The 18,392-nt window shown below is 38.0% G+C and overlaps 1 protein-coding gene across 7 annotated transcripts in view; it reads right to left on the reverse strand.

Moving 5' to 3' along the window:
• The window catches only part of FRY (FRY microtubule binding protein), a 223,782-nt gene that overhangs the window by 34,070 nt on the left and 171,320 nt on the right, over positions 1 to 18,392 (reverse strand). For all 7 annotated transcript variants that reach the window (XM_071433956.1, XM_071433957.1, XM_071433955.1 and 4 more), the window contains 9 exons: positions 17,771 to 17,874; positions 14,379 to 14,564; positions 12,232 to 12,430; positions 11,492 to 11,613; positions 10,450 to 10,637; positions 9,418 to 9,512; positions 7,132 to 7,733; positions 5,466 to 5,563; positions 5,203 to 5,373 (listed from right to left, as the gene is read on the reverse strand). In XM_071433956.1, the coding sequence (XP_071290057.1) occupies positions 5,203 to 5,373; positions 5,466 to 5,563; positions 7,132 to 7,733; positions 9,418 to 9,512; positions 10,450 to 10,637; positions 11,492 to 11,613; positions 12,232 to 12,430; positions 14,379 to 14,564; positions 17,771 to 17,874 (1,765 nt within the window). The remainder of the gene's footprint in view (positions 1 to 5,202; positions 5,374 to 5,465; positions 5,564 to 7,131; positions 7,734 to 9,417; positions 9,513 to 10,449; positions 10,638 to 11,491; positions 11,614 to 12,231; positions 12,431 to 14,378; positions 14,565 to 17,770; positions 17,875 to 18,392) is intronic.

Below are 18,392 nucleotides of genomic sequence, written 5' to 3' on the forward strand. Positions count from 1 at the left end.
GAAAAGTGAATATAACAAAATTTTGAGACATTTCTTCTTAAGTAAAAAAGCTACTAGTTTCACAAACAGCAATTGTACTCATCTCTCTTCACTTACTGATTTTGCAATGCCATTTTACAATAATTTCACAACTGATGGTGATACAGGCATGAAGCAAAAAAGAGGTTAAGTTAGGAGACAAATGCCTGTTATATTTTATATATGCCTGCCCTAACTTATCCAGAAACCTCATTCAGCAGTTGAGTAAACTGGTAGGTAAAATTTATACTGCAATTGGGTAAGCACATCCAATAAAAACAGGGGAGGATCTTTTTATGTCTACATTTGCTGGAAGTCAGTGAGAAAAAAGAAAACTTGCTGAAGAAACAAAACTACTACTATTCAGACATCAATAAATATTTATCAAATATATTTCACTGCCAGTGCTCACTGGCTGTAAGTGCCAAAGAAACCTTTTCTGTTTAGGAAGAGGTGGAGTCCCTGGCCCCTATTACTGTAGAGAGTAAGGCAAAGAAGGGCTTGATCTAAATCCTGGAATTTTCAGACACCTGAGTGTAGATCCTGGGATACCACAATGAACATTGGAAATGCTCATACATATGTGTGACAGTAATTCCAGAGGCATACAGATAGCCATGAATTGTTTGTATATGTGTGAAATATCTCAGCTGAGAATTTCCTGGCAGGCAGCATGCTCTTTCACTGGTGACAGGCACTGTCCCACCCCACAAATTTCAGAGCCAATCAAATGTTTTCACTGGAGGTTATCAGAGCCTGAATACTAGACACCTCCTCCCGATTTAGGCTGACAAAAACGTTCTAACACTGGCTATTTGAGTTATTGGATTCTAGAAAAAAGTTGCTTATAAAAACTCTAAGCTGCCTCCTGCCTTCCATCAGAGAAAAATTTGAATTCTTATCCAAGTGGACTTTGGTAATTGTCATATATTCTTCTAAGGATATAGAAGGATAAGGTTCCTGGTTTTATTGAATGAGAAGGTTTCATGCCAGTGCAAATGGAACCTATTTTATCCCACTAAATATCTTCTGATTTCTTTCATCAGCAAAAGTGGGTAGCAATTAGTGATTCATAAAACAAAGCGAGCAAATTCCATTAACAGCACAATAAAGGAAACTCATTATACTTATATATTCCTCTACAAATAGACAGGAAGAATTTTTAAATTAAAGGTTTGGCAACCTGCTTCAGCACTTAGACACTGTCAGCCCCTCAAATACCTTTACTGAAAATGTGCTTAGCGATTCTGTTTGAAAACAGGGTTACCGAGGAGCTTTTTTGCCTTCTGTTAGGATCTTGCAATGGAAAGTTTGATTCCTTGTTTGCAAATAGTTTATGTGATGCATGCAGCACATCAGCCATTTCAGTGCAGGATTAGAAGAAAGTATCTGGATGACAGAAATAAATTTTTTTGTTCTCTGACAGAGGCTACTGCATCAGACAATCTCTTCTGGGATCGGAAAAGGAATTCTGGGGAAATAATGGGAATTTTGTCTCAAATGATGTTTAGAAAGCTGTTATAAGAACCTTATCTCTGAAAGTTTGTAATTTCCACTACAGTTTGTACAAATTTGTTGTCAAAAGTATTTGTTGACTGAAACAGCTCTTGGCCCTTAAACCTGACATATTTGTGGACTGTGTCAGTTCTCACTTGCTCAGATGAATATATGTGGCAGTTAGTAGTCCAAGTGTGTCCTTAAATACATAATGAATTTGCAATAAGAAAGAATATTTCTCTTTAAAAAAAGAATAGCAGCCTTAACATGCCTTTGGTGCAATATGAATTCTGAAGTAACAAATACAGCAGCGAGATGGAGTAGTGGTAGCACATAATTTGGATAAGAGAATTTCAGGACAAAGAGCTTCCACTGTGTTTGTAGAAAGAAATACATCTGTTCTCAGAATTATTTTTTTTTTGGACTCTTGTTCATATGACCTGGTTTGTAGAATTATGGATTCCTCTCTTGTTCTGTGTGGTAACTATTGGGGTCTTATCTGGGCTCAGGAGTCCACACTGCATTAGCAACATTTGACCTCTTCCTGAAGCAACAACTACCCCAGAACAAAGTGGAGAAGAGACCCTTCTCTTTCAAGGGCCGCCTGGGCTGCTACCACAGGAGACAGTTCCCTTTGTCCCTCCCAGTCTGGCAGGGGCTGTGAAGAGACACCCAGCTCTGAGGCAATGCCATGCAGTCAAACAAATGCTTAGAGGAAATAAAGAGGGCATTTCAAAAGCCATGTCTGAGAGACAAGCCATTACTCGGATTAATGCCTGATCTAGGGCATGCTTCCCCTTGCAATACAGATGGTTTAGTTTCTACTGATTCTTTGGTTTTGAACAGGTTATAAATGCTTATGTTTTTACCACCATCTAACAAGGAGGAGGTGGAAAAATCTATCATAAGCATATTACTATGCACTATGGATTCTTTCCTTTCTTCCCTATTAATAGCATTACCTATTAAGTTTGAACATGATCCTGGACTTAATGAGTCACCAGTTTAACATGCCAATTCAGATATGCTCCTAGAATAAGTGTGCTGCCATGAATAAAGTTTAAATTTCAAAAATTAATCTGAAAAAACTAGCATAAAACCAAAGTAAGCTTTCAGCAATATGTTTGTATGCTGATCTGATTTTGGTTGTGGAGGTTGAGAGTTCTATTGCACTACTGAATAGTGATTTTTCCTCATCTGTAGATTGAGATCTCCTAGTAGATTTCTAGAAGAAATTATAATTTTCATTAATGGAGAATATGTAAAACTAAGTAAGGAGCACTACTTGTCACTGTGAGATTTGCATAATAACAGAGCTCAAATATTTTATTTTGTACTGGAATCATACTCCTTGATGACAAGCAATGACTTCCCATTGAACAGGTTAAATACAAAATTTTATCTGAATGGCAATAATTGAAACTTCTACTTTGTGCTGAAAGCATTTGTTTTCATAGTCTTAATTGAAGTACATAGTCTTAATATAAGTACTTAAATTAAGTACATTGTCTCCTTCTGAAGCTACACCTGTGTTTGAAAGGGTCACTGTTGCAATACCATTTCCTTTGTTATTCTTAAGCACTGCCTGTCTCACAATATCCCTCTGTCCCAAGGGTTGGGGACTGAACCAGGAATGTTAAAGCTTGAGGCTGTGTATGGCTTTAACATTCAAGTGCAGGTTGCCCAGTGGGGCTGTTAACCTATGTGGCTTTAACAATTGACAGTATATCCCACAGCTGGTTTATAGGAAACAGGGGCACATTGTTTATCCTGACCTGGGGATTAACTAAGAAGAGCAACATTCTGAAAGCTGGGAAAAAAAATTCAAGGCCACAGCAGCCTGAATACGATGGTTTCTTGTCTTTTGCTACACCACCAGACTGGCAGCTACTCTATGCCCACATAAATATTCTCCAGACATGACTCAACAGAGCTGTACTCAATGTAAATACAGAGAAAGGAAGTCAGTGCTTACAACTCTGTCATCCTGCTGCTGCTGGTGCTATGTGAGGAATGTGTCTTAATTACAGTAAAAAGCCTGCCTGGCTTGCTGTGGATACAGTAGGTGGTGCCAATCTACAGCAAGGGGAAGCCGTGCAGAAAAGAGTCTCCACATGCATGTCTCAACCCATTTCAAGGGGAGCAGGATCAGGAGCAATGGCCTTTGTGGAGGTGTTGCAGCACTAGTGACTGTACAGAGAGCACTGAGGAAAAACAGAGGGGCAACTGCTTTCTCAAGGCTGGGAAAGCAGAGAAAGGATTTGAACATTTACATTTTTTACAGCATTTCTTTATTACAAATATAGTTTTAATAGCATATTTTTATTAGGAATACAATCCTAATAAAGGATTTAATAGCATATTTTTATTAGGAATACAATCCTACTGTGAAGAAGACACTTGACTCTGGAGGGTTCAATGTCATCAAGAGCTCTAATAACTCTCTAGAGTATTTGGACTTGAAAAGAGAATGAAAAACCTCAAGGTCCTGTTTAAGGTTCGTACAGGAACCTTCAATGACTTTCACCATCACTTAAGATCACATGTGATTGATTACTTAGAGCCTCCATGTGCAAGCAAGGTGAGGAAGCAGCTTGACATAGCAGAGCCTAGTTTGTTCTGGAGCCTTAAGTGAGCGTGGGAGCAGCACCTGGCTTTTCAGGCTCTTGCAAATTTGTGACCAGCCAGTATCAGAGATGCCTGAGGGTTTTTTATAGATCCTTTGGCAGCTGCTAGTTAATTTATGTAGAGAGGTGGGTGTCAACCCCTTCTCCAGAGTACCAACTGATAGTATAAGAGGAAATGGTCTCAGGCTTAGATTAGGTTTAGATTAACTGCTCAGAAAAATTCCTTCATGAAAACAATTTCCCAGCATTGGAACAGGCTGCCCAGGAAAAGGGTGGACTCACCATCCCTGGAGATATTTAAAAGATGTGTAAATGTGGCAGTGAGGGAAATGGTTTAGTGGTGGACTTGGCAGCATTAGATTTGGTGACCTTTGATGATCTCAAAGGTCTTTTCCAGCCTAAAAATGATTTTGTGATTCTGTGAATGCAGAACTAGCTTCTCTCTGGATGAGAGGGGAGACTGAAGGCAACTCAGCAGGGAAGGGACAAATCTGAGAACCCTGTAATAAAATGTTGTCCTGAAAGTGATCTGACAACAAGGGGGGCAATATCAAGCAGCTTTGTGCTAAAGAGCAAACTGAACCTTGGAGCCCCAGTAACAACACTGCATTAGCACTAAACTCCACAGGTGAAAATGAACATGGGAAAACCTTTGCAGCAAGATGATCCCATTCAGTGTTAGAGGAATGCATACAAATTTGTATCAAGAACCAGATCCTAATATTACAGATGGTATCTTATTATGCTGGAAAACCCATTGTGGAGTTAGTCTTCTGATTTTCCTCAATGGAACCTAAATAAATGTCCAGTTTCCTCTCACTTTCACAGTAGAAAATCCAACTGGCTGATGAAGGAATCTGCTTTAAGACGTATCAGTTTTTGTTTTAGTGTTCAATATTGTTTTTTAAAGTAATTCTGTTTTTTTCTGCCAAATTCTGCTTTTATTTTTAAATTATAAATAACAGATGCAGAACTCCCAGTAATTTGCTGGCACACTTCACCTCTTTGGACTGCTGGGCAACAAAAGAGTTAGAACAGTGAAAAGTTTTTGGAAACTTACCTCAGCCAGATATGTAACCATACTCAAAGTAATATCAGCAAATGCTTCATGAAGGTAACGGCAAACCACATTTACCCAGGTAGCACAGTCCCTTGTATAGCTATGTGTTTTATAAAGGGTCATGACATGTGCAAGATTTGATAGCTTGGGATTCTTCTCCTCCAAACAAACCTAATTAAATATAAACATCAAAACATATCAAGAACAAGTCAATTGCATTTGCAGGGTTTGAGGATGTACAAAACAGCAAATTATTTTGATACCTGAGCAATCCTTTCGGCTATATCTTTACAAAACTGGTTTGGGCTGTCAAAATGCTGAATTAAATGGGGCAGGAGACACAAAACATTCAGTGGAAATCCTAGAACAAGAAAATACAGAATAAAACATATATTCTGCACAGCAAGAGCCACAGCGATCTTTAAAGTGGTGTTTCATGGGAGGTCACAGTTTCAATATTACATTAGCCATAAACTCATACAGACCCCGTCGAGCTGATCATACCACTGGCCATGCCACATTTGTCTTAAAGGGGCCTTAATTTGAAAATCCAGTGTGTCATTTAGGCAACAATACTCTTGTAAAGCATGAGCCTATTTCTGCAAACACTATTGCACATTTCTGTTAGAGATAATTTTTATCTTTTCCACTTAACTGGCTTATTGACAGTCTTAACTAATGGCATTTTCACTACAGCTGCTAAAACACAAAAAGAAATTCAGTGAGCATTGATTAATAAACAACTGTTCTGGTCAGCTGCCAGGCACAGCTTCCACTGTTTTACACTGTTCAAGGTAATAATAATGCACCAAGTTCCAAGTGTAATTAGCTTAAGTGCTGTCTGGAACTGGGATTCAGATCTTCTGCACCAACTCATAGCTCAAAGTAGTTGATGAAATACCTGCAGCAGCTGTAACAGAGAACTATAACAAAAGCTGCTCTAGTTCAGGTGGGAGCTCAGAAGTCAACTAATTGTATTTGGATCCAATCTGCTTTTTGAAAAGAAAGAATTTATTCTATGAAAATAATTTTCTAACTGTTCATTTCTTCTCATTATACACAATTAAACAAGTTGCTGAAATTAGCATAATAGTTTCCCTACTCTTCCTCTGTATTCAGGGAAAAGGAAAGATGCCTCCAGATGGTACTGTCACAGTAATTCAATGTGTGAATTGCCCAACCAAAGCCTGCAACAGAGGCACCACACAGGTGCTTAGAGTTGGGCAGGCTGTTCATGGCATTCATTCCTTTATGCTGTGTCTAGGCTTGCTATGACTTAATTGTCAAGCCTGGACATTTGTCTTAGTATCTGTGTTTCAGACCAAAAGAGAGGAGTAAAAATCTGGAACAATGCAAAAACTCTCCTCAAGAAATATAATTAAGAAGTGGCCACAACCTCAGCTAAATAATGGGGAATTTCAAAATGCTATCTTATTTCCCTATAACCCAGGATTCTCTCCTCACTCTCTATTGTGCTACTGTAGTTTATCTGAAGTGTACAAGAGTTTTTGATATTTATATTTTTAGAAAAAATAACACGAAACACTAATTTAAAATCAAGCAGTTTGACATAGTCTGGAAACAATTAAACAGAAAAACTGACCAAAGTAGGTAACAGAAGTTTTGACAGAATCTCCTTACATGTTTGCTTTGTCACGAATCAGAAACTTTATATGATGCTAAAGACCTAGAAATGAAATGCTAAATAAGACATGATTTCTCTCCTCCAACACCTTGTTGCACAATGGATTCACTTTCTAGAAACAGGTCATTATTTCTATGAAATTCCAAAAAAAGCTCACCCAGCTCAAAGCAAAAATACATTATGCTATATTCAAAGAGAAAGAAAAACAGCTATTTTTGTTTTGTTCAGATAGCTGAATGCCAATGCAACAGAAACTGAAAGAGAGGAGAGCATAATGGTTTTACCTATAGCTTGAGAGGAATCCACCATGGATATTCGAGACACTGGTGTCAGCAAACTAAAGAGCTGGAGTGTGAGGTCAGTGGTAGTAAGGGAAGTGAATCCTTTCAGGAGTAGCTGCTGAAGTCCTGAGAAGTCTGCCCATTTCAGCTGCCCTTGCAGCTTCTCTAGCTTCTCCCGGTTTTCAGCTTTATCTAGTGGCAAATGAGCCAGAAGTTTATTCAGCAACCGCAGTGCCATTAGGTACTCAAACTCAAAATCTGATTCCATCAAAGCCACAGCAACCCAGAAGATGGTGGCCAGTAGGTTGGTTGGATTGTTAATATGGGATGGATCAGTGAGACTGTCCTTTAGAGAGGACGAACTTCTGGTTTTAGAGGACAGGCCTTGCTGGGTGCATGCTTGAATTCTGTCTAGTGTGGCACTGCGTGGTGGGTCTGAGGATTTGTCCACATCTCCAAACTTTTTGGGTACAGAGAAGCTCCTCTGGTGTCTACTCCGCTCAGCAGTGGCTGTGTTGCCACCTGCAGGATTCATATTCAGCTGCCCTGTGCTCTTCCGGTTTGCGGTCAGTTTGGTGTTCGATGATAAATCTGGTGAAGATGAACTGAAACCAAGATTTAAAACATCCATTACATTGGGTGAATGCGCAGCTTGAAAGGGTACATATTAGATGCAAGCTAAGTATTTTTCAGACTGTAAATAAATATTTAAATGGGAGAAATAGAACACTAAAGCATCTATTGCAGCCCGCCTTCTTTTTACCAGAAGACAGACTCAGGCCCACAGACCTGACAGAAATGAGATTCACATGGCACTGAACCAAAAAAGAGCAGGAGAGCCTACAGTCTACATGGGCAAGAATGACATGGGGATAAGAAATACAGAGCTGTGAAATGACTTATGGCAATTCCCAAAGGGACAGTGGCAGAACTGAAAACAACTTTGGTCTTAAAAATGCCCTCATCAATGGAGCAAGCCCTGAACTTAGTACAGCTGGCAGGCAAATGCACAATTGCTTGCTGGGTAACTGTGGGCAGAAAAATCTTAAGCAGAACCACAAATATACCCCATTATCCTCAAGAAACCTGTCATGTGTTTGTCCAAGCTCTTGCCAATACAGATCCTTCTGAAAATTTGTTGTCATTGCATCCTATCCTGCCTGTATCCTAAGATCTGTTCAAGATGTTTACAGAAAGTGTAGGTGTTTCAATTTCAATGACTAATGCCTCCTCATGGACTACCACGTGATGATCCAGACAATACCTATCAGTTATCTGCACAGAGGAACTTGCTGTGTTGATACACACAAGGGAAGTTTGCTCTGGAGAACAGCTAATTCCTGACTCTGATCCCATTCCTACCTCATACACTATGAGTCTCTACCATCTATAGTACTTGAAGAGAATCTTATCTTGGAATCAAGTGTCAGGGTAAAGTATATTGCATCCCACTGCTTTCTGGAGTGTTTCCTACTCTTTTTTCCATCTTGCTCTTTGCTGAAATGTGCACTAGAGAAAGATAAACAGCTCTTAGTTTAGGAAGTAGAAGTGTATTTATCCCTCTCTATTCTGTTCCAAGGCACTCCTTGGGCTCTGCCATGGCACACCACCCTGCCTGCTAGCTTCAGAAATGACAGCCCTGGTATTTTGTGCTGCACATAAAGCACGGTAACTTATGGATATTTTAAAAAATTATTTACCTATTCTGTTGCTACTATTAGGAGTCAAATAGACATTCATCTCCCTCAGTACTATCAACAGCCATGTTACAGAGGGAGCCTGTGACTTCCCTCCATGTACAAAGGTCTACTTTCAAGCCAAGGGTTTCATAAAGATGGTCAACACATCAAGCAAAATCCACGTCTAAACAAAAATCCTCCCTAGTTTTATGGAGAAGAAACCATGCCCATTTATTCCTGGGGAATACTGGACCTGAGAATGACACGCTGTATTAAACCAGTACTACAGAACCCATGTTCCTTCCCAGATACATTTTCAGGTTTATGACACAAAGGTGCAAAAATACAATATTTTTAGAGGATGTTAAAGTAGGTTACAGCCAAGTGGCAGCAAGATAGAATTTACAACACATTGTAAAGTTTTATTAGTTCTATCAACATTATTTCAACTATGGTAAAATTTGGCTGAAATGTGCTCACAGTCTGATTCTCAGAAGGTTACAAATGAGATCAGTCTTATCAAAATTATTTTTTGCTGTTAGACTGCAGAACTGCACACTTAATGTCATAAAATATTGAAAAGAATACAGTTAGAAGAACAGATTCTTACCGTGATAACACCGTCAAAAGATCACTGTTCTTCAAACAGTCAGAGAGATTATCCACTGCAGCTTCCAAAGTAAGTAGTGCCTCCATTACATACCCCTACCAATGCAGGAGGTTAAGCATTTTAACAAAGACACTCCAAAAAGTAACATTTAAAAATCTTCAGTTCATAAAAGGAACAGGCACCTACTGAAACCTATAATTTCTCTGGAAAAAAGCCCCAACATTCATATCAAAGCCACTGCCCTGAACATTAAAATGTCCCTACAAGTATGTTTTATTTTCTGCCTCTGAATGATCTATGAAGGTATGCAAGAAGGGCACATATCTCATCAAGGGATTGATAATGACACACTGAACCTCTGACTTGCAGGTCACTGATTTAAATTCTACACAAGCAGTTGTGACAGAGTATTACTGTCATCTTGTGGCAGTTTCATTACCCAAATAAAATATGGAGGTGATGTCAGTCTATTTCTTACTGAGAGCCAGTATTTCTCTTTATTAAGTCTTGAATCTTGCAGTAAATAGTCCCTGATTCTAAAATTTCAGTCTGTTTAGCTAAACAGAGTGAACATCATAGTGCTGTGAAAGGTCTGTATCAAATTAAGTCAGTGTAAGCTTTGTATTATTATGGATGGTGCAGATTTCTTTACTCCTAAACATGCTAACTTCTGAGGAATGAGACAGTGTCTGCTTCATGTTGTGAGATTACATCACCAGAGAGATGATGGATTCCTTAAACCCAAATTAATGAAGTTGCAAAGAAAAAAAATGGTCATCACAAATATTTCATTTGGAGTGACAATTACTAAAATTTTCTAGTTGTTCTCTTTAGAGCTATTGTATGATTGTCACAGCTTGATGAAGGCTTAGCTAAGGTACATATGATTTCAGCAAACTCAGAAGTAACCTCTTCCGGGGCCACATTCTACTCTTCATCACATGACTCCAGAACACCTTGTTAAAATGGTAATTTGAAATTAAGTATGCATTGAATCAACAGTTCTAAGAAGCATTGTTTACATATGTATACCTGAATCTCATCTCCATGCTCTCCAATAACTTCCACCAATCTTGACAGGAGGTCAGACAATGCATGTGCAGAAAGGGGCTGCTTTAGGGCCCTGAATATCTGGAAAGAGCGACCAGCATAATGTCTGGAAGAGCTTGAAAGAGCTGTTTGTAAAGCAACTTCACTCAGATGCTGCTCCAAATGAAAACCTAAGCAAAAGAACAGAATGTCAATTTTTTCCCCTCCTTTTTTATTACAGACTTTACTGTGGGTCATGAACAGACTGAACCTACTCTGTGAGGAGGATATGCTTGGTAGTGTATTCTGCAAACACTGAGAAATGGAGGTGCAGAAACACCTGTCCTTTGGAGAATTTTACATTTATTTTGCACAGAATGCAAGAAAATTAACTGAATTAGCTGAATTAACTGAAAAACAAAATTTGGAGTATGAAATTGATAATCTGACTTAGTTTTTTTTACAATTCCTGGACAAACTTTCAAGCCATCCACTATTCTTGCTGGCAGCAAGAGTAACTTCTGAAAACTCCCAAACCTGAAGTCAAATTGAATTAGGAGTCTTTCTGTTAGCTTCAGAAGGCTTTGGATAAGATCTTTAATATAAATACTGGTGCTGCATTCTGCTTTGATCTTGGAAATTATTTAATTAGCGACTGTGCTGGTTTTCAACATGCAATCAGCACATTCCCGACGTTCTAAAAACCATAATAAGTGAAAAATAAACTTTTATTGCCAGAAGAAATTTAACAAAGTATATTTACTTAGTAGCTGTGATGTATTTTACTAACAGGACACAGAGGAGATTTTATCTGGCAGAATCAATCAAAAGGCTTTCTACCAACAGCTTTGAAGAAATATTCAACACTTAGGCACAGTTTAATCTAACATGGTTGTTTTAAAGCAATTCCTTCACATGTCATACATCCTTGTTAAGACATATTTACTGTTCTGCTGCATAAGCAGATCTACTAAGTCACAGGACAAACATTAAGTGTGACCATGAGGGAATATTTTTTTAGTTATGAAAGCAAAATATTTACTACCTGACTTGGAATCTTTAAATACAGATACAACATGGCGCAGAAAATTAGTGAGCTGTTCAGCACTCTTGGTGTTCTGATTTTTGGGAGTGATATCTTCATGGCACCAAAGTGGACCAAATGCCCTTAAAGAAATACATAACAAAGCGCAAAATTTCTTTGAGTTATCTGAAATAAATGTAATCAGTTAAAATATATAATCTCTACAGTTCCTCAGATATTTACAGGTCCATGACCTGGGAAACATGCAACCAAACATAATTTTAAATAAAAGTAAATAAATATTCCTATGTTGTATTTTAAAATATAAGCTGTGCTGTGTATTTAGCAGAGCTTATATTTTATATTTAGGATAAACAAATCCCTGTTTTTCAATTTAACATTGTGCCTAGAATCTGCTGGCTGTAGCTGGTAGTTAATATTAGTTTCACGATGGCCTTTCACTAGGCACTTTACACTTTGTATCTAATTTTATAATAATGAAACTAGCTTCTTCTATTAGTTCATTTCTGAACATAAAACTATCGGTCAATTAAACATTTTATTTCTGTCAGGTAAGATTTTTTTTCTGTTTATTTACTACTGACTCTATAGTGCTTTTCAGTACCTACCCACCACTGTAAGTACCAATAAAAGAGGAATGGGGTCTGTAATTATTATTAGAGCTCAGTCATTTTCCTTTAAGTTGCTTCATGAAAGTGTCCATTTCGAGTACAAATGTATCCTCTGCTTATCTGCATTACCTGGTTGTCAGAAACTCAATTAATTTGTTTGCTTTCTCATCTGATTCAGCAGCAGTGTCCACGTCCTCAACTTCTTGTGTAATCTGTGGGAGATTTCCACTGCTGCCTCCCAGGCTGATGCTGGAGGAGGTGGAGCTGGAGCTCAAGCCGGAGTCTGGCACTGGAGAGGACTGGTATTCCCGCAGAAAGTCAAAGCCACCTGCCAGCCAAAGGGGAGGAGATAAAGATGGAATGCACTGTTGGGCCAGCTTTGCAGATGGGAGTGCTTGCCAAGCAGCTCTTTTCAGAGTCAGCAGCAGAAACCTTCCACTGGGAAACATCAGGAAAGCCTGCAGAACACAACCCTCAAATACTGATGGGAGTGAAAATGGTACTTTGTTTCTAAATGTGTGGAAGCCAGAATAAAATGAAAACTATCCAAGTCAAGATTTCTGTTTTTACTGCACAAGGACAACAGTACTGGGAAAACAAATATTCCAGGAATATTCTTTACATTCAGAAGTAGGACTTTTTAGAAGTGAATTTAGAAGTTGGCAAAGTGCATGCAAAGTTCACTTCTCTGGCCTAGTCTGATATGGAAAAAAACTGCTGGGTGGAATTTTTAGAACAATTATGCTGTCCTAATTTCATAAATGTAATGGAAATCAATACACAAGTGTGGCTTCTTTGTACAGCTTTAGTAACTGTACCCACTGGACTCGTCATACAAAATATTTTCAGCATTAGGATGAGACACCTGAGTAAGAGAACTGCTAGTTCAAAAGCTTGCCACAGTTTCAGAGCTAAGATTAGAAACCAAGACCTGTTTTCTTAAGGTTAAACTTGTAGTCATGTTTAGGCTGTACCTACAACAGAAAAAAATTGCCATTTTTCTGAGAAAAATGGGAGCAGGACAAAATCCATTGCAAATTAGAAGACTCTTAATTTAGTTGCCTGACATTACATGGAACAAACCTGAGCTGAAGCATTTTCAGTTAGGATTCTTTGCTATAGCTACTCACCTACACTCTCACTATATTAGCTTCTCAAAAACCAGACCAAAATACCAAGTCTTGATAACTTCTTGAACTCCAGAGGGCCAGAATCAGGGTACCAATTACATTTTTTAGACACAAGAATGAAAACAGTTTTTCATTTAGGCAGAAATGCAGTAATATAATTTTAATGGAAGAATTTTATTCTGTATTTAATAATTCATAGATGTGCACTGGGAAAGAAACTCACCCAACTCCAGACAGGAAATTATTGTGAGGTAACTTTTCACAGAAGTAATTCAGAATGAAATATCTTTGGCCAAAATAGTTCATCAATCTAGAATACCTATCCCTTCTGCTCATTACTTTAAAATAATTTTGTTGTGTCTCAGAAAAAATAGTAATACGTTATCATGTAATATTTTTTATAAAACCAAATTACTTATTACTTCCTAAATAACCATGGAAATGGCACTGATATGAGAATCTTTACTTTTTATTTTTCACTGTATGTAAAGTTCCTCACCCTCTTACTGACAACTAATCCTACACCCACAACTCTTTATTGGTTCTGTGATTCCTTCAAAATGGAACAGAACACCTGCTTTTAATAATATTGTATGACAGCAGTAAATCTAACTAGCAGCTTTCTACAAATTGGTTCAAACCAACTCCTTAAAAACAGGTAAATTGCTAAAAGTAATAGAACACTGACCTCAGTAGAGGTCTGAAGTAAGACTCCTAATGTAGAAAGAGATTTCAGGACAGAAATGCAATGTATCAGTGATATAAAGGAGGGTGTGTATCATGTGAAACTTAATTTAATAATGGAAAATCTGAGCTGTACATTCTTGCTGCCCTTCCTGTGTCGGAATTATTTATGCATTTCTTTTAAGGGTGAGGAATGATTGTCCTCATTTAAAGTGGATCCCTGAGGGGGGAATCAGGAAGTTATTAGCCCTATTAATTTTAAAATACTACATTACATATTTCTGCCTTACATTAGATAACTTTTTCAATATCATGAAAAGTTGTCTAATAATAAATTGCATGCATCCCTAGGGTAGTTCACGTGGAATTAGTATTAATGGGAACTGTTCATATTTGCCACTTTATTACTTTTACTTATCAAAACCTGACAGTATGATACAGTGCCCTTCTTTTCTTCATTACCTGTGTAAAGATATTCAGGTAAGTATGCTGGTTGTACTGTCAGGGTCTTGGTCTCATTCATCTCTCTGGTCTGAAGAAGCACAGATGCAATGGCTTGATAGTTGTTATTGCAAGATAATGCAATCAAAAGGTGAAGCAGTAACTTTTTACTGTGTTCAAAGACCTCCGGGCGGTAATGGTCAAGACCTAAAAAGAAAAGGTTACAGCAATCTCTGAATATGAAGTAATAATAAACAAGTTCACATTCCAGAAATAGCAAAAATTCCAGGGCAGTTCATGATAACAGTGCAAATAAACAAAAGATGTGGTATTTCCAGACATAGTTACCAGTGCTGTCACTTAAATGTATGTGTATATCTAGTTTCCAGGCTGAAGTCCCACACATGAGCTACAATGAATGAATGGCAATACAGCTTTATGCATTGTCTCACTGCAGATAATTTGACATGTCTGGAAAACCTTTAAAGATGAGGTATTCTTCATGGTGGTTGTAATTACATTGCTTACCACAGTATCTGGCTTTCTAGCACAGACATCAGTTATAGAATGAGTGCAAACTCTAAGAGGCAGGTACTGATTTATTAAAAAAGGAACTGACAGACAAATCACTTTATAAAGAACTTCAAATACCAGTGAGCAGCATGAGACATTAGCCCCTAACTCAGGATGCAGAACCCAAACTGAAGGTCTGATTTGGTTTACACTACTGTGATCTGTAAGATTTTAAAACAGCCAGAATAGTTCAGTTACAAATACAAATAGTCCAAATTACAAATACAAAGGAAACAGATATTTCTGCACTCTGTTTTAGTATATCTCATTTCAATTCTCTTTCAGTACCCTGCAGTATATTTAAACATACTTTCTTCTGTTTAAGAGTAGTTTCAGTGCTGAAAAAGTTAACTTTTTTCTTCTTCAACTCCTCTCTTCTCAGGATATATCCCTCTTCAAAAAAGCAGTTACTTCATTACTCTGTGTGGCAGCAGCCAACAGATCTTTCAAGTCAGGCATTTTCTAATATACTTGGAAAACAAATATTCATGCTGATTCTTGTTTGGCCTGCAATAATGAAGGTGCTCATACTGCCACAGTCTGAACACTGTGCCTTTGGCTCCTAAGGGCAATTCTCTGCAAGTCCCATGATCCTTGATCTTATTCATCTCCCAGTAGCCTCCTCCAAAAGAACTGTGGCCATCCTGCCCACCTCTATTTCAGCTTCTTAAGGTTTCTGCTCCTATTCACATTTCTCCATCTACTTCCACCTGCCAGGAGATAATGAACCCATCCTACCTGGTTTCAGCATACATTTCAAAGGATATAAAAAGGTTTTTAGTTGAAAATAAATTCTGTATTGGCAACAGTGGTAGCTGAAATCCTATTAAACCCCAAGTTGTATAAAAGTATTGGCACAGATCTGCCAACTGGGGAGTGAGAAAGACAGTTCAGTCTTTGTGCTTGGCCAGGGCTGGTCCCTTCTTTAACCTGTAAGAGTTCCAAGGAGGGTAAGCTTCTGTGACAGGGACACATTTCCATGGGAAAGGAGTCCAGTGTTCAACTAATTTCACACTGGTTGCAAAAGAGATTTTAAACAGCAGTGATTTTCATGCACCAGAGATAGGCAAGTTCAAACCAGCAATCTGCCTGCCTGCTGTACCAACAGTAGTACAAACCATTCAATAACCTATTAAACACACAGACATTGCAAAATTCTTTAATTTTCTCACTTCTTCCAATAAATTAAAGGATACCAGCTCTCCATCTAGCCAACATACTAGTTTCTACTCTGCTTTTCAGTCAGATGCATCTGCCTGCTCACGTTCCAACACGACAGCATGACTTAATTTTTAGTTACATTCATACCTTTGGCTGATGTGTGGCATAACTTCCTTACAACATCACAATCACAAGAGCTCTACTGCAGGATAGAAAAATTTTCCACAGGAGGTAAAACAGCTCTAGAGAAACTGACCTTGAAGCCTGAAAGCTGTGATCTCACTTTAGTTACCACTAAACCAGTTACATTTAATTTTAATTTCACATTTCAGAATTGATAGTTTTTAGCCAAGGGATTGTCTCACATGGTATTACTAAATTTCAATTTATTCCTAATTAAAAATCTGCAATGTTGAAACCTTATTGCACAAAAAACTAAAGACATTTTTCTAATTGATTACCAGTATCATAACTCTGTTTCTGCATATGTTTATTTGCATGGCTCCCTGATGGCTCCTTAAAGCCATCTTAACTGAAAAGGTCACATTGCTCTGTACTACTCTTTCTTAAGTTCTTCATTTATTCTTGTGACAATTTCTAAGTGTAAGTACCAGTTTTCTCACATTTGTTACAAATCATAGTAAAGACATTGTTTGATCAGGTAATGGTTATTTGATTTGTGAAATCAATGTACTGATATACAAAACCCTATTTCACCAAATATTTTTAAGCAGAACAGTTGGTAACAGAGTAGCAGTAAAGGAGAACAAGCATCTTCTTCAACATATACTTCATTTTACCACTGTGCTGTAACATCCCAATTTAATCTCTTTTTGCCTGCTGATCAGCAGATCTTCCCAGACTGACTGTGAATACTTAATGGTAACTATGGTGACTGAATGAGAAGTGAACTGTGATCTCAGCTATAATAAACTATTTCACAACTGCCTGTGTTTATTTGTGAACACTATTATTTATCAACTATGGAAGCTGGGGAATGGCTTTATAATGCTGAATACCCTTGTGTGCTAAAAAATTAGGCCACTCACTTTTGGTAATGTTGAATGGCAGGACAAGGAAGGTAACAGCCTCCAGATGAACTGTGCTACAGTCAGGAACAGACAGAGCAGTGGGGAAAAAGCAATGCCTCAGTGCCCAGGTACATAAGGGAACACACTGATGATAAAGTATTCCATCAGCAGTGAAATTAATGAAGCTTTGCTTTCCAGTGGTCTGTGTCCAACCTCCACTACTCTGCAGTTCAGCTATCCTGGCTCTCTTACAGACTTTTTGCAAAGGCAAGAGACAGCACAGGTGTGTGTAGTTCAGGTTCAAGATATGTGTAGACTGTCATCACTAACCAAGCTGGACAAAGGCATGAGTTTCACCTCCTTTTCTTGCAAGGGCCATGCCACACATTTTTATAGAGATACTTTAGATATTTTTATATTGATCTTCAAATTTCTACACACCTCTCAAATTTGGCTGAAATTGGCCAAAATATTAAAAAACTTCAAAGTTTTGAGACTAATTTGCAGGCTGCAACTGCCTTGGGGTTTTTCTTTTAGGGAGAGAGGAAATCATAAAACATGTAAGAAACACAGTACCATAGCTTCAGCAAAACTAAAGTAAAAGGAGGGAGTACATTTATACTTTCTTTCTTGTTCTGTTGGTCTTACCTAAGAAGAGAGCATGTAGCAATAAAGGGAGGTGAAGAGCCCAATCTTCTCTCACACTGTGATCCACTACCATCTCAGTCATGAAGATAACAGCAATATTGCACCTGGAAGTTGAATCACAACATCAGTTTCAAACCTCTTGGAAACAGGAAAGAACAAACAGGATGCTTATTTCTGAAGAAATACACAATCTATACATTTTCAGATTTGTGGCATTTCTTCTCAATACAATTAATGCTGAAGCACTTTATTTACAGTATCAAGCAAACAAGTACCCATTACTAAAAAAACCCCTATTATTGTCAATACAAATTATGTAAAATAGGAACTTCAGAATATGCATGGCCTAGTTACAATAAAAGATCAAAGTGCTATGAATAGTAGGCACAGAGGCCTGGGAAAAAGAAATTTTCTGTTTCAGTTGTTTCATCAGTCTTATTCTTATCAGTGATGTCCTACATTGTAAACAGGCTTTCTGGTAGAAATCTGGTAGAATTGTGAGCTTTCACTGCATGTGGATTTTTGCACTGGAAATCAGCAGAAATTGACTGTATGATTTTCAGGTGTTCTGAATGGTGGGACAATTGGATTAGTGTTGGTCAACTACCAAGAGGAAGCATCT

This window comes from Agelaius tricolor, unplaced genomic scaffold (assembly GCF_023055355.1).
Source record: "Agelaius tricolor isolate 1412-34295 unplaced genomic scaffold, bAgeTri1.0.p SCAF_9, whole genome shotgun sequence".
Taxonomy (NCBI): domain Eukaryota; kingdom Metazoa; phylum Chordata; class Aves; order Passeriformes; family Icteridae; genus Agelaius; species Agelaius tricolor.